Source organism: Poecile atricapillus, chromosome 26 (genome assembly GCF_030490865.1).
Source record: "Poecile atricapillus isolate bPoeAtr1 chromosome 26, bPoeAtr1.hap1, whole genome shotgun sequence".
Classification (NCBI taxonomy): Eukaryota; Metazoa; Chordata; class Aves; order Passeriformes; family Paridae; genus Poecile; species Poecile atricapillus.
This window is the reverse complement of record NC_081274.1, coordinates 55,889-75,280: the sequence shown is the minus strand read 5'-3', so window position 1 is coordinate 75,280 and position 19,392 is coordinate 55,889. Positions and strand designations below refer to the sequence as shown.

Sequence of the window (19,392 nt, the reverse complement as noted above, 5' to 3'; positions counted from 1 at the left end):
AAAAATGGGGACGCGCACGTGGGGAGCGTGTGAGCCCAGTCCCTCCTATATCCTAAGCGATAAGGGTTTTAAAAAGGAAGGAAAGAAGGAATAAAAAAAAAAAAAAAAAAAGGGGGTGGGAGATGTGGAATAGGGAGGAAAGGGCTGTGGACAATGGCCGCTGCCCTCTGGCGGCAAGAACCGCGGGTCTGGGCGGAAATTAAAAAAAAACAAAACAGAAACACCCCAACACTGCTCAGTTAAGGGGAGGGAAGTGGTTTTGGGGCTCTCCCGCCCCTCTGTGGGGATGGGGATGAGCTGAAGAGTCACTTTGCCTGTGGGGGCTGCGGGGCAAAATCCCCTAAATTTGGAGCGGGGAGAGATACTGGGGGTGTTTTAACCAGTGTGGGCTGAGGGGAAGGGGCTGCAGGACCCGCCCATTGCGGCGGCCGCCGTGACCCTTCACAGCAGGAAAAGGAGATGATTTTGGGGGTAAAAAGGGAGTTTTCTGTTAACGGGGGCAACGCGACATTAAGGAATGCCCCCCCAGATGTACTGAGACCCCTCCATGAGAAGTTTGGAGGCCAAAACGTCGCTTCTCGCTCCCCTCGCCCTCGCTCCGCGGGCGTTGCCGCCCGACAGGGCCCGTCGGCATGGCAACAGTGCCTGGCTCGCCCTCATCCGAGATGGCGCCCAGGGCTTCATGCCGCAGGCGCTACCTTGAGCCGAGCCCCACGGGCAGCAATGGGGAGCGGGAGGCCGCCGCCATTTTCCCGCGCGCCGTGCCTGAAGGCGAGGCCGCCATTTCGGAAGAGGGCAGCTCCGCTCTGACTCCGCATTTTAACCAGGTAACCTATTTTTAACCCCGATTTCTGCCCTTCCGACCTTATGGTAACAAAATATTTCCTCCCCAAAGCCAATCTCATCACGGACACGGGAAACGTAAAGAAAAGGAGGTTAATTTTGCTGTTGTGTTCTCCATCTGTCTCGTGGAACAGGGATTGCTCCCAGTAGAGATACAAATCCCTAAATCCCCTGGGAAAGGGCTGATGGCGGTTTTGGGGTAGTTTTTGCTACGGCTGGAGGTTTTGAATCATTTTTCCCTGAGTTCAGGTTCCTGGAGCAGATTTCTGACACCCATGAGGGCACAGCAGAGAGGCTGATGCTGTGAAAACCACCCCCAAAACCCTCCACCCTCATCTCCTCATGCCAGGAACACCTAGCATCCTATAGAGGCCCCCAAAACGACCATAGGGCTCTCTGCGTCGTCCCCGTCCCCCCAGGGATCTGGGATCATCCTAAAATCTATAGGGACTGCTACCCTCCCAGCACCCTATAGACACCCATACACCCCCCCCAACCCCTATAGCAACCCCCCAAAAAATCCTATAGACCTCGGTAAACCTCCTCAATCCTACAGGAATTTGCCCAAGCCATCCTATACACCCTCATACACCCATCCTAACCCTACAGGGTCCCCAAACCCCATCCTATAAACCCCAATACACCCCTGAAAAACATAGTAACGGACCTGCAAAAATACTCTGCAGATCCCCATACACCCCACTATTCTACTGGTTCACCTTTTTGGTACAATTTTAAAAGTTTAATAAAAAGACAATTAGGAGACAGAAATAAAGCAAAATGAACAATATGGCCAGGTACTTCATCATTCAACCAAGAGCACACCTTACTAACAAAGGATTGTCCCTCAAAAGCACCGATTTCTTGCATATCCATCAATTCTTATGCATGATTCAAACATTCCTCTTAAATTTTAGATATTCCTTTGCTTAGTTTCAACTCCCCCCTCTCCAATAGATCAATCTTCTTGGTTCCGTTGATTCTCAGACTCTCTGATAACAGAGTTTCAATGAATTTTTCCCTTGGAGGTCTGGTCACTGCTGTCTTCATCTGGATAAGATAACCTGGGAATGCAGGGGGACAGGTTCTGATTATCTTTTCATTCTCTGGGTTATATGAACAAAAGGAGTCTTTATTTTAATATCATACTATAGCCTAAGAAATATAGATGTATCACACTACTCTTTCTAAGTTTCGTTAATAGCAGAAATAAATGCAACTACATTAATTCAGCAAAGTTTTCCAACGTTATATACATAACATTAATTTTAATATTTGAGAAAAGCCAATAATATAATATAATATAATATACCGGCACCCCACAGACCCCGATACCCCTCCCCGAATCCCGCAGGGGTCCCCAGACCCGTCCCCCCACAGACCCGTCCCCGCCTCAACGCCAGGTCCCACCTGTGGGGCCTTACGGGCCCCCGCGCCACGCGAGCCGCGCACGCGCACAACGACGCCGCGCGGAGGGCGGCCGTGGCGGCCTCCTCTTTTATTCCGCAAGCGCAGCCGAGCCCCCGCCCTACGCCGCGCCCCCGGCCACGCCCACCACAGCGCAGGAGCGGCACTGACCACGCCCACCCCCATTACACGCAGCACAAACCGCGCCCCTTTCCCCTCCTGCGCAGGCGTGGTCCCGCTCCTGCCCCTGGCGCAGGCGTGGCCCCGCCCTCGGGTCGCCAGTCGGGCGGCGGTGCCGTGGGGAAGGGACGCGCAGGGTTTGGGGAGTCGTTGTCGTCACCGGCGCTACGACCGGGGCCGCCACTGGGGTCGGGGCCGGCACCGGGACAGCGGCAGCCATGGAGGCGCCGCCTGCGCCTCCCGCCGCGCCCCCCGCGCCCTGCAGCGCTGCGCGGAGCCTGCAGGACGAGCTGACGTGCCCTGTGTGCCTGGAGTACTTCAACGACCCGGTGCTGGTGGCCGAGTGCGGGCACAACTTCTGCCGCGCCTGCGTGACCCAGTGCTGGGAGGACTCGGCACGGCGTCTCTGCTGCCCGCAGTGCCGCGAGCCGGTCCCGCAGCGCCTCTTCCGCCCCAACCGCTCCCTTGGCAACATCGTGCACATCGTTCGCCAGCTGGGTCTGCCGCCGGGCCCCGCCGAGCCACCACCGGGGCCGCCCGCGCCGCCGCTACCCGCGGCTGCCCCCTCCGGCCCACCGGGGCCGCCGCGCTGCCCACGCCACGGGGAGCCGCTGCGGCTTTACTGCGTGCAGGACCGGCGGGCCGTGTGTGTCGTGTGTCACCTGTCCCGCGAGCACCGCGCCCACACTGTGCTGCCCGCCGAGGAGGCGGCCCACGCCGCGGAGGTCAGTGCCGGGACTCCGCCCGCCCCCACGCACAGCGCCTGGCTCGGAGGGAGGACGGCGAGGACTCCCCTCCCGAGGGGGCGGCGGGGCATCGGGACCCCTTTCCCCCGGAGAAGGAGAGCACTGCGAAACCCCTCGGGGTGTTAGGGGGCAGTGAAAACCCCGCCCCCTCCCGGGTCTTTCTCGGGGTGCGGGGCAGCCCCTCAGAAGTGGGGGATGCAGTAAGCGGGGAGAAGATCGGAAACAGCCCACCCCTGATTGGCAGTGCCCGAGATCTCACGGGGTGGGGGTGCGCCAGGGTCTTCCTCTCCATGGGGGGAAGCGCCCTTTGGGTGCAGCGGCAACCTCTGGTTCCACAGGGGAGTACAGAAATGAGCCCGCAGTCCCCCACATGCGTGCGGTGCAGTAAGGGTCCCTCCAGGCTGTATGGATCTTCACGGGGGATCTCCTCCCCAGCTGGGCGCTGTGCCCCAGGATTCGGAGCGTAGAAGGACTTGAATCATCCCAAGACAGGGACAGCCCGGGGTAGGATGCAGTAAGCGGGAGGTGTTCCCGGTGCGAGGTTGAATCGGGAGAGTACTGGGAACAGGGTGTCCTGGCGTGCGGGGGTGATCGTGCGAAATCCCTCCAGCCCCCGAAACCCACCGCTCCCCCTTCCCGGGGCAGGTCCGAGCTGGAGCCCGGGAACGCAGGGGCGGGCGGTTATTTATCCCACCGGCCCGATCCCGATCCCGATCCCGGCTGGAAGTGGAGCAGGACTCCTCCAGGAGCCGCCTGTCCCCCCCCGCCCCACAACCCGAGGGTGCTTGAGGAGTGACGCAGAGCGAAAACGGCACCCTCCCGGCGGCGCTGGGGCTCCCCCATGTCGCCATATGGGGCGTGTCGTGATCACTGTGGGGATTAATTCGTAATTAAAAGCGCAAGAGCTTGATGTGGGTGGCCAGGCCTCGCTATTCCAGGCCGGGAGCAGCGGATTCAGAGGGATCCAAGATGCCGGACGGAGCCGATGTCGCTGCGCAGTGGCAGCAGGAAGGTGGCACCAGCACGATCCCGAGGGATCAAGGAAGGGGATTGTGGGATCATTAACCACCACACAGTAGTTCTTGTGGTTATTAAAATCTTTTAGAGAGGATTTTGTCCCGGAACTGCTGTGATTCCTCTTCCGGGGACGCTGGGGCTGTCCCCACGCCCCAAATCTGGGATTTTGCCCTTTTTTTCAGGACCCAGACGTCCTTAGGCAGATGCAGGTTATCGCTCCCTTGGGATTTTTTCCCCCTTCGTTAACCTACTTTTATGAATTTTTAATAATTGATTGTTGCTGAGCTCCTCTCTTTATTTTTCCTGGTAATTGCTATAATCTCATGGATGAATTCCAAAGGCAGCAACTTCTGTCTCTTAACAGTCAAAATCCTTGTATTTTGGGCTTTAGTTATAAAATAAGTGGATTTATTTGCCCCCAAGGCCAGCTGGTGTTTGCAGAGTATTGCTGGGACTTCTCTGTCCTCCATGGAGGTCAAGCTACTTAAATAAGGATGAGTTTAATTAATTATTTATTAATTATTAATTTAATGAGCAGTTTGGAGGCAGCAGTTCCTCCTCTTGGGGGGGTGCCTCCAGCCCAATTTTGGGGCACCTTGAGGAGGGGGAATGTGGGAAGTGATCCTGGGAGATGTGGGACCAGGGCATTTGTTTCCTCACAGGCAGACAAAATTAATTTACTTTTTTTTTTTCAGTTTTGGGTTGGTTGGGGTGAATTGTGGTTTTGGCACAGCCTGAGGTCAGGGTTGAGGGGAGCAGGGCAGCTGCTGGCTCCAGCTCAAAAAAAATCCTAGATTGGGTGAATTTGGCCATTTTAGCTGCAGCAACCTTCCCTCCTGGTCACCCATGAGAAGAATTCCCAATGGATCTCATTGTTCTGCTTTCCAGGAGGTGCCCCAGGAGCACTTGAGCTCCCTGAAGAAAGGGCGTGAAGAGGCCAAGGCCGAGCGGGAGCGGCAGAGTGAGGAGCTGCTGGTGAGTGCCGGGGGTCGCAGAGTTCCCATCCAGGAGGGTTCAGTCTCACCTGGGGATTTCCTAGCTGTGGGAATTTGGTCCCACCTGGGGGGTTCCTCCTCCCCATGGGAATCCCAGCCCCCAGAGATTCTCTCACTTTGGGGTGATTCCCTGAGCTCCATGGCTGCAGGGATTTGCCCTCCACAGGGATCTTTCCTTTGGAATTGCAGAAGCAGACGGAGGTGGAGCGGCAGAAGATCGTGGCTGAGTGCAAGGAGCTGCGGGCTTTCCTGGAGGAGAAGGAGCAGCTCCTGCTCTCCCGGCTGGAAGAGCTGGAGAGGGACATTGGGCGGCGGAGGGACGAGAGCGTGGCCCGACTGGCTGAGGACATTGCCCAGCTGGACAAGCTCCTGGCAGAGCAGGGCGGGGATAGTGGGACAGGGAACACACCTGGCGAGGTGGGACTCTGTTTTGTGTCTCTATGGAAAAAAGATCCACTTATGGATACAGAAATCCCTTGTATTGGGCAAAAATATCCTAATTACAGGGACAAATCCTATTTATGGGATGAAAATTCCATTTATGGGGACAAAGAAGTCTTGTTTATGGGGTGAAAAAAGTGAAGAAGCTTCTATTTGTGGGTCAAAATATTTCCATTTAGTTGGGAAAAAAATCCTATTAATGGGGTGAGAAATTCCATTTATGGAAACAAGAATGTCTTTATGGTGGGACAAAAGTCTCTTCATGGGATCCTTCCAGTTTTTGGGTAGGATTTTGGGATCTCTGAGATAGGAGAGATGCCGATCCTAACAAATTCCTTGGGTTTTCTTCCCCTTCCAGGGTGTCGTCCCAGCTGGCAGCAGGTGAGTGAACCTGGCAGGCTCTGGCTGCAGGCCAGAGCTGGTATTTCAACCCTTCCCAGTGGGAGTTCCCGGTATTGAGTCCCTGACTCCCATGTCTCCGCAGCCTGGAAAGCTGGATGTTCCTCAAGCCCGAGCCCGGCTTTTCCGAGCTGGAGAAGAAGCTGAAGAGCTTTTCCCAGAAGAGTGCGGTGCTCAAGGAAGTGCTGCTGGAATTCAAGGGTGAGCCTGACAAGATCCTTCCTGGAAAAAAGCACTGCTTCCCAGCCAGGATGCCACACGGAAGTCCACCAAAATCAGGGCTGGGATGGAGCCTGGCTCTTACTCCCCCCCTGGGCTGGTTGGAAGAGTTCTAGTTTGTTTGAGCATTGGCTCATCCCAGGGAAAAGGTGCAAAAGTAATGATTTCCCTGGGATTTGAGTGTGGAAATGGGGAGTAAGAATCATTCTCGATGGCTTGGGCAGTTCTGGGGGTTTCAAGGGCTCAATTCCTTCCTTCTCTTCCCGCAGAAAACCTGCGCTTTGAGCTGGAGAACGACACAGGTGAGGCCATCGGGATTGGGGTAAGACCTCCCTTTTCCAGGGGTTTGCTTGGAACTGGCTGGGATTTGGGGCTGTGACTTCCCTTTTCCAAGAGATAATGTGGGAATTTGCCAGGATTGGGTGTTATGTGGGCTCTAAGCTTCCTTTTCCAAGGGTTAAGGTTGGAATTGCTTGGCTTGGGTTCTTTGTGGACTCTTCAAGATGCTACAGGTGGCTCGCCTGGGTCCTTTCTCTCTGGTTTGGGATACAGACAATAGATCAGTCCCCATAGAGCTGGGATAACGATCCAAGAGGTGACTCACCTGTGTTGTCCCTGTTGGGTTTGGGACACAGCCACTGAGTCCAACCTGCCGATACCACAATACCTCTCCCCTTTTCCCCTCCAGGCGAGCTCTCCCTGGATCCCGACACAGCCAACCCCTACCTGGTGCTGTCAGAGGACAAGCGGAGCGTGCGGCTCCGCGGGGCCCCTCAGGAGCTGCCGGCTCATCCCAAACGCTTCGACTACGCCTTCTGCGTCCTGGCCTCCGAGGGCTTCTCTGCTGGCCGCCACTACTGGGAAGTGGAGGTGGGAGACGGGGAGAGCTGGGTGCTGGGTGCTGCCCGCGAGTCCGTGCGCCGCAAGGAGAAGGTCGACTTCGCCCCCGAGGAGGGGATTTGGGCGGTGGGGCTCAACTGGAAGGGCAAAAATTGGGATCAGTACCAGGCGTTCACCTCTCCTGAGACACCGCTGTCCCTTTGTGAGCGGCCACGCAAGATCGGGGTGTACCTGGACTATGAGGGCGGGTGGGTGGCATTTTACAACGCTGACAACATGGCTCCCATCTTCACCTTCACCGCCGCCTTCTCCGAGAGGATCTTCCCGTTTTTCTGGCTCTTCTATGTGGGCTCCTCGCTGTCTCTCTGCAACTGAGCCCACCCCGCTCACTGGTGTCCCTTGTCCCCCGCCATCCTTAGGTTTTCCTTTGCTTCCAAGCAAAACGCCCCAAATCCTGCCCTTGGCCATTCAGGGGGGATTTTTTCCTGTTGAAGTTCAAAGTTTGGAGTGTTTTTACCCTCAAAATCTTCCTCAGGGGCGTTGTTTGGTGAGGGGGTCTACTTGGCCACCCCCTCCGTGTTGCTGGTTAAACACCCCTGTAGTTCATTTTCTATTTTTCTTTGGAGCTGGAGCCCCATGGAACAGGGAGAGGCTGATCCCATCCTACTTTGAATAGTAGCCAAAGCTTTGTGTCCCACCTCCCCGCTAAAATGCTGTGTGGAGAGGAGGGGTGTCGTTCCCCCTTTCCCCCCCCAAGTTTGGACACCATTGGTTTCCAAGTCATCCCATCTCCTTCCCTCCCCCCTGGGGAAAGGGCAGAGCCTGTCCTACTGTCACTGAGTCACCCCACCTATATTCCCTATTGCCCCCCATTTCCCTCTCCTCATACCCCCATCACCTCCCATTTCCCTCCTAGCCCCCCGTCCCCCCATTGCCTCCCCGTCAACTCCACATGTCGCTCTTTGCCTCCTCATCTCCCCCACTTTCCCCTGCATTTTGTTCCCCTAAATTCTGAGCCCCTGGAGCCCTGGGATCCCAGCAAGGGGATGTGGATATTTGGGATCACCCCAAACCCAGGCTGGGGGGTTTTGGGGGCCTGGGGGAGGGTGGGTCTGTGTTCTAGGTGTGATCTTGCGCTTGCCCGCTCCCCTTGTGCCCTCCCCCCTGCTGCTGTTCGTGTCCTTTGCCCTGTCACTGTTAGTGGGGAAATAAAAGTTGCTGTGCAAAAAAACCCTAAAACCCGATAATTTGGGGTTTTTGGTGCTGGGGGAGGAGGAGAAGCTGCTCCTGCACAGGAGGGGATGGAGGCAGAGACATGCTGGGGTTTTGGGGGCACTTGCAATTCACTGAATGGTCCCAACTTAGAGCTTCCAAGTATCTGTAAGTTCAAATTCTGGTTTAAATCTGAGTTTTAAATGAAAATTAAATAAAGTTTAAAGGAAAAGTTTGAAGCACTGGGAGCTCCCAGTTTTGGAGCACAGCCCCACTGGGCACCCCCTCTCATCCCAGTTTGGGTCCCCAGTTCCTGGGTGTGTGGTGTTTCCACCCCCTCTCAAACTTCTTTTCCTGTGCCATCTCACTTTTCTATACCTTTTCCATAAGAATCTGACACCAGATCCCACTTTTACCCAAAATAAGTCTTTATTGAGGATCCACCTGTGGCAATACTGCTGGGGTCAGGGGAAGCTGGGATTTGGCAGAAAAACTAGGATTTGCTCCAGCAATTTGGCTGAAAACTTTGGGAGTTCATCTGGGATTTGGCTGAAAACCTGGGATTTTCCCCAGTTTTGCTTTGCCCATGTATTCTTGGCACCTGGAGCTGCTGCAGGGTCCAGCATCATCCCCAATTCTGCTCCAGTCCCCAAACTGGGGGATGAGCCCACTAGGACCCCCTCTCACCCATCCCCTCACCTTGGGGCATGCCTGGATCCTGCCCAACATCCCCCCCGCCGTACTCCTGTGGGGTCGTCCCTGTATCCCTCCCACTCCCCAGGATGTTCCCAAGCAGCTCCAGAGGTTCCATCGACCCAGGGGGCTCCGGATGCTGCTGGATTCCCTCGGGCTGGGGGGGTCCCCCAAGCCCCCTGGGGTGGCTCTTGCTCTTGTGGGCGGTGACATTGTCCCGCTTTTCGAACCTCTTCCCGCAGACATCGCATGGGAATTGGTAGAAGGAGTCAGCGTCATGTTTCCTCATGTGCCAGTTCAGGGAGGCTTTTTGGCGGCAGGTGAAGCCGCAGATCTCACACCTGGGGGAGATCCCGGCAGGAGTAAAAAACCTCAGGGATGAGGCACAGGGAGAACCGGCCCTGCCCTGCTCGGGGCTGGACTGTGCAGTGGGTTGAAGCTCCAGCGCCCTCCTGGCATGAATGTGTTGGACAGGAGTCCTTCGTTCTGTCCCAGCTCATTAACCTGCGCCTACTTAAACGCTGCCCTGGAACTGCTGGATCTGAGCACAGCCAGCTCCAAGGGCAGAAACCTCGGGAGAAATCACAGCCTGACTTTTGGCCCTGTACTGAGGAGCTGATTTTGGGTTGAAAAGGGTGGGAAGAGGCTGAGCAGAGCTGCAGGGATGGGACTGGGATTTACTGGAAGGGCGGGGGTGGGACTGTGACTTACTGGCAAGTCAGAAGTGGGACTGGGACTTACTGGAGTGGCTTTTCCCCAGTGTGGATCCGTCGGTGGATGATCAAATTGCTGCTGGTGCGGAAGGAGCGTGCACAGAACTCACAGATGTAATCCCGCTTGTCTGGGAGAAAAAGAAAAGGGAATCAGGCTGATCTAGCCTAGAAAAACCATCAGGGCCCTCGGGACGTGCTTTGGGAGCAGGGAGACTTCCCAGCATGGGAATGGAGATGATACAGGAGAGATCTGGGGACCAAAGGGCAACAGTGATGGCTCCCAGGGATGGGAATTTGGGAATGGGTGGCTGTGGCCCAGTGGGGAAGGGGGTACGAAGGAGGTGTGAATTTGAAGGGAGCAGGTGGAATCCATACAAGAAGTGTGATCCATAAGGGAGGTGTGATCCCTATGAATGGAGCCACAATCCATAAAGGAGAGTTGTAACTCCTACAGGAGGATGTCCAGGGAGATGTAATCCCTCGGGGAGGAGGTGTCATTCCCGTGGAAATGCCCCACTCACCACTGTGCAGCTTCTCGTGCTCCTTCAGATGCTTTTTAAAGTTGAAGGATTTCCCGCAGGTGGGCTCAGAGCAGGTGAAGGTTTTCTGGTGCACATGCTGGTACTTCTGGTGGTGCTGCCAGGGGAAAAAACCTATCAGCTCCCAATTCCAGCTCCAGGACACTGCACCCAGGCTCCCCAGTGCTCCAGGAAATGCTGGTCCCTCCAGGCGCTCACGTTCAGGTATTGGCGGTTGGAGAAGATTTTGCCACAGCCTTCAAAGTCGCACAGGAGGATCTCACGCTTTGCTGCCTTCCTGACAGAGAAAACATGGGAAAAATCATTGGCAGGAAGGAGGAGGAGGGTTAGAAAAGCTCTGGAATATGGATCTGCCCCCAGCTCTTTCCTCCTCACCCACCTTCGCTTCTTCCCCCCAGTAAAATCTAAAAGGAAGCAAAGAAACCCTTTGATAGCCTTCTGCCCGTCCCTCACAGAAGAGCTGAGCTCCTCCTCCTGCTCTTCCTGGGAATGCCTGGAAGCTTCCCTAGCCCCTTCCCTCCCCTTTCCCAGGTACCTGATTCTCTTGGGGCCGATCTGAGCCATGTCCTTGTCACTCGCCTGTGTCTGACGCCGGCAACTGCAATAGGAAAGAGCCATTTTGAGCCAGGCCTTGGTGTCCCCTCGCTGTCCCCAGGCCCAGAGCCAAGATTCCTGAGGAAATCCCACAATAAGTCATCCTCAGGACCAGCATTTTTCCCATTTCCATCCCATTTCCCCATGGGAGCAGGACATGCTGGAACAAACACATCCTTCAGGCATTAAAGTAAGAATAAATTCTTTATTGCTTGTTACAAAACCCTTTTCACATGGTTTGGATGCATCTCAGGACACTGAAATTGGCTCCCAGCCAGGTTTGATCTATAATTCATCCATAGCTCCCCGGAAACAGCAGCTATTCTTAGCTCTCACCCTGGAATTAAGGAAAGAGCCATTAAAAGTGGGTTAAAGTGGGGTTTGGGGAGGAGAAATAATGGGATGGTAAGAGATGCCAATGCTCAAGCATGGATTCAGCATGGGGCTTGTCCCAAACCCCTTGAAAACAGCTCAGGGTAGCTTTACCTGGGGAAAGGAGAAGAGGAGGAACCCCTTGACATCTGGAAGATCCTGCTTTTCTCTTGAGCCAGGATTTATCTCCTGTTTTAGATTTGCTGTGACAAAAGGGGGAGAAATGAACCAAAATATTAAAAATACAGTCCGTGTCACCGAACTCAGCACAAAAAGGGCCAACCTGAAGCTTAGGCTTGGCTTTAGGAGGGGGCTAAGAGCTACAAGCCCACCCTGGTGCCTCAGAAAAGCCACCAGCCTGCAGGTGTAACTTTGGACATATTTGGAGGGCAAGACCATGGAATGTGGGATGGAAATCTGGCAGAACCCAAAAAAAATCAGAAAACCCCTCACATTTAAGTCACTTTTGGCCCCAAAAAGAATGGGCCAGATTGAATGCAGACTCTTCTACCCTCTCATTGGATTTGGGAGCCTGGGATCCACATGCCCAGTGATGGCAGGGAGCGGGGAAGAGCAAATTCCATTGTTACCTTCACTGGGATTGGGTCTCCAGGAAGGGTGATCCCTCTTCCAGCCACATCCAGGGTGGTTCTGGAGCTGCCAGGAGAGGGGAGGGCATTCAGCATCCAAAAGGAGCTGCTCAAAGGGATCAATCAAAGCTGTAAGGGAGTGGCACAACACTCACCTGGGGAAAGGTTTGAGATGGGATTGGCGTTGAGCCCATCTTTCAGGGGACAGATGGAGGAGTTATGGCTGATTCCAGGGAAAAGGGGGATTTAACCCCCTTGTTGTATCAAAAGTGTAAGAAAATCCATCCAGGTGAGGTGTCTAGGTGTGTTGGATCTGAGGCCATGCACAGACAAAGCGCCAGCCCAACATCCCTTTAACACTTGTGCAAAGCCCCAGTGAGGGCTGATTTGAGGTTTTTAGCACAAAACATTGAATTCTGTATGCCTGGAAAGGAGAGCTGGAAACCCAACACTAGGCCCCAAAGCTGCTGGAGAAGTCATGGATCCATTGTTGGAGGAGATTGTGGTGGGATGGATGGATGGATGGATGGATGGATTTCGGACCGTTCCATCTCCAGTCTGGTGGAGGCTTCAGTGGCCACCACAGGTATATCAAGGGGTCTTTGTCCCCCTCCATGGCAGCCCCAGCCTTGGCTGCCTCTCCTTGTTCCCTGACCACGCTGGACCGGCCCCACGAGGGACAGGGTGGGTGACACGAGGCTCATGAAGCCCCTGCAGCAATGTTTGTGAGCCAGACCCCTCTTTGCTCACTCAACACCCAACGAGACGAAGAAACACGGCTGGCTCTGCCCTGCAGTCAGTACTGCAGTAATGTCATGCGGAGGGTTGACCCCCATTGGAGACACAGCTCTTGCCCTGTGGCCAACAGCATGGGACACGCCCAAGACGATGACTTTGGCCCCCATCTCCTCATCCCTTCACCTCTGTGGCTGCCATGACTCACCTGACCCGTCCGCTCTTCTCCTCCAAGGGGCCAGAGCTGGGCAGGGGTGGCTTGAGCAGGGGCTGCTCCTCCTTGATTGGTTTCTTGTGGGCCTTGGGTTGGCCCTGGTGTCGCTGTGGCTCTGAGTCACTGTTGGGGACACAGATGGGGGTGGGTGAGGGGCCTTGGGTGGTTGATGGGGTGAGATATGGGTTGGATGTGGTAGGAAATGAGTTAGCTGCACATGGTTAGACATGGGTTGGTCATGGAAGGACTTGGTTAGACATGGCAGGACATGGGTTGGACACAGTTGGGCGTGGTATGACATGGTTGGACATCAGTTGGATGGCAAAGACTCTCCCCCAGGTGAGACACAATGAAAATGCCTCTCCAAAATTCTGTGCCCTTTGACCCCAGAAACACCTTATTTTAGCCCCACATGGACACTATTCCCACCTCCTCCCCACTTTGCCAGGGCAGCTGCAGCAGGACTAGCACATGGAACAGACATGAGGCCCAAAACCCTTCCAGTGCAGTATCAGTCTGGACTGGGACGGTGCTAGCAGGCACCATGGAGTGGTTCCCACGCAATCCCTATCTGCAGGCTCCCTCACAGCTCTCCCACCTGTCCAGGGATGGGTGGTAGTTCTCATCATGCAGGTCATCAGTGTAGGCCAAGTCATCAGCATCAGCAAAGTCCCCACACTCCTCTTCCTCTCGGGGCTCAGCTCCTGGCTCCACATTGTCCCCAGGGATGGCGCTACTGCACAACGACCTGGGTCAACTCTGCCGTGATGGCTCAACCACAGACAGTCATGTTGGCCAATGCTGGGGACCCAGGGTTGGGTCAGACAGGGCCAAATGCAACTGTTGGCCTCTCCAGGGGATGCTTGTGGGTGCCACCACTCACCTCTTGCCAGCTGCTGCCACAGGCCCTGGTCCAAGTGGCATCTGGGGGGCTGGAAGAGGACAGGAGGGTGATGAGGAAGGGCTGGGAGAGGTGAGGAGGAGAAGGATGGAGAGTTGGGAAGGATGGGGCTCTTGGAAGGGTCAATGGGGTTGGGGCAGTGTCTGATCCCAGTGGGATGGCGGTGGAACTGGAACTACCCTAGAAGTGGGAGAGGGTCTGAAGGTAGGGAAGCAAGAGGAGTTGAGGGCAGAAAGGTGACCTGGAGGAGCTCACCTCTGGAGGAGCTCACCTGTGCTGCCACTGTCATCACCATCTCTTAGCTCCTTGCTCCAGTCCCTGTCACCATGAGGTGACCTGGCTGTTCCCTCCACTCCAGCCTCGTTGGAGCCCGATGTGGCCCTACGGAGCGAATGCCGGCGCCCAGTGCCCAGGGAGGGGCTGCATTCCTGGGCTGCTTTCGGGTGGTCGTGGGAGGGGCTGTTGGGAACCCCAGAGCCACCCCATGAGAAGCGGTGTCCAGCCACGCACTCCCAAGCCAGCGGGGCTGCACTGCCCGGTGCTGGCAGCTGGATGTCCGGCACAAAACCGCACTCCTGGCCATGGCTGTGGGACAGCACAACCAGGCGCTGCAGTGCAGCCGGTTGGAGCCGCTCCAGCTCGCCTGGGAAAACAAAGAAATCTGTGAAAAACAGCTCCAAAATGGCATGGGGGGGGGGACAGGGACGGGGAGGGGGGTGTGTGGGACACCTGCAATGCCCCCTCCACCTTCCCCAGGCTCTTAGGGTTCTCCTTGTTAAAAGCAACCCTCAAATAGCTTCCCAAAAAAGAGCTGGGGATGCCAAAAGCAGGGAACACAGAGAGGATTTGCCTAGTGCTCAGAGGGGTGAGCAAACTCCAGGTGCTTCTCCAAAACCCAACTCAACAGGAGTCCTCCCTCTCCACCACGAACTTCTTACGGACCCAAACTACCAGATGCCAACATGGAACTGGGAGGGAAGCACCTACCTGGGCTCCAGGCGCAGCCATGAGAGCTGTACCTGCATGGGAAGACAGAGGTGAGCAAGCAGAAACCTGGATTTTCCCCATGAGAGGTGGGTTTTAATGGGGTTTGAGCCCCGCTAGTGACCTGTCAAGGAGGAACTGGGCCAACTGGGAATGCAGGGCGAATCCAAGCTGTTCCTTGAGGCGGCACCAGCGCTCCAGGTGCCCCCCGATGCGGATGCGGCACTTGCTGCGTCGCGCGTCCAGTTCCCGGCGCTTCTGGCGCCGGATGCACTCCGGGGCCTGCGGACGACACGTGTGTGCTGAGTCTATAGGAAGGGCTGGGGGCATACAGCAGGGTCAGAGAGGGATACAGGGGTGGTCTGAGTATGGAGGGGTCAGATGGGGAATTTGGGGTATCGTGGCTCCATAGGAGAGTCTGGGGGTCACACAGAAACATGGGAAGGGGACATGGACACGGTCCTGTTGCACGGGTGGTCAGTCCTGGAGGTTCATGGAGGACATCGGGGAATATGGGGAAGTGCTGAGGGGTGACAGGGGACATGGTGGGGGGAGACACAGGGGTGGCGCAGCATCATGGAGGGGATCGGGAGACGGTTGGGTGAGGAATTAGGGTTCCCTGGCTCCACACTGGTGTTATGGGGGGGACACAGGGAGTGGCCTAGGGACATGGAGGGGGTCACAAGAAGGGGGGCGGGGAGGCATCCACACCGCCCCAGGCCCACCTCCCCAGGCCTCGCCCCTCCAAATCCCTACAGGGCCTCGCCCCTCTTAGCCCCGCCCCGTTTAAGCCACGCCACCTCCCGCCGTTTCCCCCGGGCCCCCCCGTCCACCCCTGCCCGTTGCCGCCGCCGGGCCTTAAAGCGGATGAGGCAACAGAAGAACGGCGACTGGCGAGACGGGGAACGTCCGCGACTCCATCGCGCTCCCACCACCCTCTCCGCGTGCACCCGGCCACCCGCGAACCTCCTCTGCCGGTCCGCACTCCATTCCGCGCCGAGAGGGCCCCACCCCGGGCCGTGCCCACTTTAAGAGCCACCGGACCCACCCCCGCTCCTCTCACGCCGCTCATGGACCGCAGCAAAGATGGCGGAGGCCCCGCGCCCGCTCCGCGTGCACGGAGCCGCGAGCGCCGCTGGGAGGTGTAGTCCCGCCGCGGAGCATCATGGGACACTTCCGGATGCGGATGGGGCTGGACGCGGGGGGACAAGTGGAGGCAGGAGAGGGACACGGGGGGACATGGAGAGACACGGGGGAACACAGGGGATACAGGTGGAGGCATGGGGGACAAGAGGGGGACACCCGCCTCTCAGCTGTCCCCGAGACACTGGGGTGCTGTTGAGGTGGGTGGGAGGGCATGCGAAGCACTGGAAGACCCCGAGGTGCATATGACATAGCGTAGCCGGGGGGGCTCAGTACCCTGGGGAGAATCGCCTCTGTTATGGTAGGGGGGATCCTTGGAGGTTCCTGGGACATCTTGAAGACCTGGGTGGTTTTAGGGGTCCTATAAATGTCTTGGGTGGGACCTATGCAACTCTTGTGGGCTTGGGAGAAGTTTTGGAGGCTCTATAGGGGCTTTGGGGGATTTAGGGGGCCTATAAAAACCCCCAAACCAACCCTGAACCCTGTTTAACCCCCAGAAATCTGCTTTAGAACCCCAAAACTATTCCCAGGAGCTCCTAAAATAATTCAACACCCCCCAAAACCAATCCCAGAACCACTGAAATTATCCCAGCAACCCCAAGTTGTCCCTAAATCCCTTCAAGCCATACCTGGAGAAAAACAGCTCTTTGCCATAGGAAGGAAAGCCTGGGGCCCCAGCTGTAATTGTCAGTGTTTACACAGGAGGGGATCTCCATTCACTTGTTATTTTAGAAGTTTTCATTGAAGGAAAAAGTGGCTTTTTTGGGGTCTTTTGGTTGGCATGGAATCACCATTTCCCGTAATATTAAAGTTTAAATGGAAGGAGGAATCCAAAGTTGGGCTCCCATTGGGGTGGGTAGGACAACTCCTAGAGACATTGATGTGATGATGATAACTGATTTGTGGCCTTATCAACAGCCCTGGGCTGCAGTGAGAAGCAGGAGCAGCTTTTAGCCACTGGCAGTGGGAAGCTGAGGAGCTGGAACTGAGGAAGCAGAGCTGGAGGAGACAAATATGGTAGGGTTTAGGGTGAAACTGTTGTGGGGCTGGGATAAGGAATATGGAGCTGGGATGTGAACTGCGTGGCTGGAGCTGAAATCAATGTAAGGGCTGGGATAGGGCCTTGCAGAGCTGTTCCTGCAGTAAGGATGGTCAGGTTGGGGCTGGAATGTGGTTTCAAGAGCTAAGCTCAAACCACAGAGAGCTAGAGCTAAAACAGAGATCCTGCCTGGAGAGCCAGAAAGCAGCATGATGTGGCACTGCTGGGAAGATGTGGAGGCAGAAGCACAGCACAAGAGCTGGCAGTCAAATAAAGCTTGTGGGACTGAAGCTGAAATCACTGGGGCCGGGGTGGGGACTGCAGTGCTGCAGCTGCAAACGCTGTTCTGAGGGGACAGTGACTGTAGATGTGGGAAGCAACCATAGAATGGTACACAATGGGATGGGCTGCAAATACAGTAAAGATTGCTTTGGGGTTGGCATGGGGTTAGAGTGGCATTTCTTGGCCTGGAGGTGAAACCTCGGAGCTGGAACCAAAACAAAGACCCTTTTGTCTCAACCTGGAGCAGCTTCACCTAGCGGAGCAGGGGAAAAGGAAGCGGATGTGGAGCTGGAAGAAGAGAGCTGGCTGTGAAATAAAGCTTGTGGGTCAGTCAAGAGCTGAAATCACTGGGGCAAGGGATATTGACTGTGGGGTGGGCTTAGAGGCCCTAGGGCTGGAGCTGAAATGTTGCAGAGCTGGAGCCAAGAGGAAGATCCTGCTCCTTGAACCTGGAGAGTTTTCAGCCAGCAGACTTGGAGAAACACACATCTGGAGCTGGAAGAAAAGAGCTGGCTGTGAAATAAAGATTGTGGGTCAAGAGCTGAAATCACTGGGCAGGGATATTGACTGTGGGGTGGGCTTAGAGGCCCTAGGGCCGGAGCTGAAATATTGCAGAGCTGGAGCCAAGAGGAAGATCCTGCTCCTTGAACCTGGGGAAGTTTCAGCCAGCAGAGTTGGAGGAACTCATCCGGAGCTGGAAGAAGAGAGTTTGCAGTGAAATAAAGCTTGTGGGATAAGAGCTGAAATCACTGGGGCAGGGAAGGGATCACTAGGACTGGAGCTATAATCACTGTGGGGCTGGGATAGAGACTGATAGTGGGATTGACACTGCTGGGTGAGATAACTATGGTAGCATTCATATGCTGAAATCACTGGAGGTCAGTGATATTGATGTTGGGGCAGGGTCAAAGGGCTGAGGTCAAGGGCAAAAGCTCAGGAGTCAATGGTTAAAGTGAAAAGTCAGGGATTCAAAGTTCAAGGGTCACATGTGAATGGTCAGGGTTCAAAGACCAAGAGTAAAGGGTCCAAGGTCCAATGTCATGGGTTAATTTTCCAAGGTTGTGTGGTCCAAGGTCAATTATCAGGGAATCAAACTTCAAAGAGCAGAAGTCAAGAGTCAAAGGTCAAAATTCAGAGGTTAAGAGTAAAAGGTCAATGGGAGGTTACCAGGGAGTTGCAGGGAAGAGGAGTATTTCTGAACTTTATCCATATTTCCCTGTAATTCTGGGTGTTTGGATTTCCTTTGTGCTCGTCAGGATAAGCCATAAACGAGCCCCTGAACTCTGCATTGATGTGTCAAACACTTCCACAGAAAGGCACGTCAGCAGTGATTCTAGAGGAAAAATTAGAGGTGATGTCTTATGATCCATGGGGAATTACATTGGGAATTAGGAAACTCAAACACATGGAATTGTGGAGGTGGAATTCCATTTTCAGCCTTGGGCACCTGGAGGAGGAGAGGTGTCCTCATCCGTAGCAAGGAAAGCCTGGTGCCCCCGTGTGTCAGGTGCAGACAATGAGCTGTCCAGGGAATGAGCAACAAGTTACTTCTGCCCCTGCCCTCACCTGTAGGATGGCAACAGCACAAACTGAACTGTGAGGATGATCAGGGCTCAGAGCAGCCCCAGGTGTGAGCAGTGAGGATGATCAGGGCTCAGAGCAGCCCCAGGTGTGAGCAGTGAGGATGATGAGGGGACAGAGCAGCCCCAGGTGTGAGCAGTGAGGCTGATGAGGGGACAGAGCAGCCCCAGGTGTGAGCAGTAAGGATGATGAGGGCTCAGAGCAGTCCCAGGTGTGAGCAGTAAGGATGATGAGGGGACAGAGCAGCCCCAGGTGTGAGCAGTAAGGATGATGAGGGCTCAGAGCAGTCCCAGGTGTGAGCAGTGAGGTTGATGAGGGGACAGAGCAGCCCCAGGTGTGAGCAGTAAGGATGATGAGGGCTCAGAGCAGTGCCAGGTGTGAGCAGTTATGGTAAGGAGCGGGTGGATCCTGCCCGGGGCTGTTTTAGGGGGAGGGTTTCCCTCACTTGACTTGGGCACTGAGCAGCAGTCATCTATGGTGGGCTCCCCGGGGGTATCTCATGGAACGAGACCATCTCATAGGGTCTGGGAGAACAGCTGGATGCACTTGGACATGGAGCATTGCTTAAAGGAGGTGCTGAGGGACAAACCTTTGTGTCAGGAAGCAGCATCGGAGCAAGTAAGCCAGTGCGGGTTTGCAGTGGGGACTTTTCTCTTTTTCCTTTTTGATTTCATCTTGCCGGGGAGCGACAGAGCCGTGCAGAGGCCAGGTGA

At 55.4% G+C, this 19,392-nt stretch overlaps 2 protein-coding genes across 4 annotated transcripts; one reads left to right on the top strand and one right to left on the bottom strand.

Annotated features, from left to right (window-relative positions):
* The first annotated feature begins 2,506 nt into the window (after positions 1 to 2,506).
* LOC131588480 (E3 ubiquitin-protein ligase TRIM7-like) lies at positions 2,507 to 8,168 on the top strand. Its single transcript, XM_058857370.1, has 7 exons — positions 2,507 to 3,155; positions 5,082 to 5,168; positions 5,378 to 5,605; positions 5,988 to 6,010; positions 6,114 to 6,229; positions 6,517 to 6,549; positions 6,936 to 8,168. The coding sequence occupies exons 1-7, from the start codon at positions 2,649 to 2,651 to the stop codon at positions 7,460 to 7,462; spliced, it is 1,521 nt and encodes a 506-aa protein (XP_058713353.1). The 5' UTR covers positions 2,507 to 2,648; the 3' UTR covers positions 7,463 to 8,168.
* ZNF692 (zinc finger protein 692) lies at positions 7,644 to 15,759 on the bottom strand. 3 transcript variants are annotated; one of them, XM_058857367.1, is made up of 12 exons: positions 15,601 to 15,759; positions 14,759 to 14,916; positions 14,638 to 14,669; positions 13,922 to 14,293; positions 13,633 to 13,681; positions 13,348 to 13,485; positions 12,744 to 12,872; positions 10,780 to 10,842; positions 10,443 to 10,521; positions 10,227 to 10,341; positions 9,734 to 9,833; positions 7,644 to 9,333 (listed from the first exon to the last, which is right to left on the bottom strand). In XM_058857367.1, exons 1-12 carry the CDS (start codon positions 15,622 to 15,624, stop codon positions 8,970 to 8,972), a joined length of 1,623 nt encoding a protein of 540 aa, XP_058713350.1. In that variant the 5' UTR covers positions 15,625 to 15,759; the 3' UTR covers positions 7,644 to 8,969. The 3 variants fall into 3 exon arrangements, with proteins under 3 accessions (XP_058713350.1, XP_058713351.1, XP_058713352.1); XM_058857368.1 differs by having other exon boundaries at positions 13,348 to 13,482; XM_058857369.1 differs by lacking the exon at positions 14,638 to 14,669 and having other exon boundaries at positions 13,922 to 14,109.
* Between the last annotated feature and the right edge of the window lie 3,633 nt (positions 15,760 to 19,392).

Excerpts from the sequence above, each read along its gene's own strand:
- LOC131588480 (XM_058857370.1), top strand. The coding sequence starts at position 2,649 with ATGGAGGCGCCGCCTGCGCCTCCCGCCGCGCCCCCCGCGCCCTGCAGC. Across the intron at positions 3,156-5,081 it reads AGGCGGCCCACGCCGCGGAG|GAGGTGCCCCAGGAGCACTT; the intron begins GTCAGTGCCGGG and ends TCTGCTTTCCAG. Across the intron at positions 5,606-5,987 it reads CAGGGAACACACCTGGCGAG|GGTGTCGTCCCAGCTGGCAG; the intron begins GTGGGACTCTGT and ends TTCCCCTTCCAG.
- ZNF692 (XM_058857367.1), bottom strand. The coding sequence starts at position 15,624 with ATGGAGTGCGGACCGGCAGAGGAG. Across the intron at positions 13,486-13,632 it reads GTGGCAGCAGCTGGCAAGAG|TAGCGCCATCCCTGGGGACA; the intron begins GTGAGTGGTGGC and ends GTCGTTGTGCAG. Across the intron at positions 9,334-9,733 it reads ACTGGGGAAAAGCCACTCCA|GTGTGAGATCTGCGGCTTCA; the intron begins GTAAGTCCCAGT and ends GATCTCCCCCAG.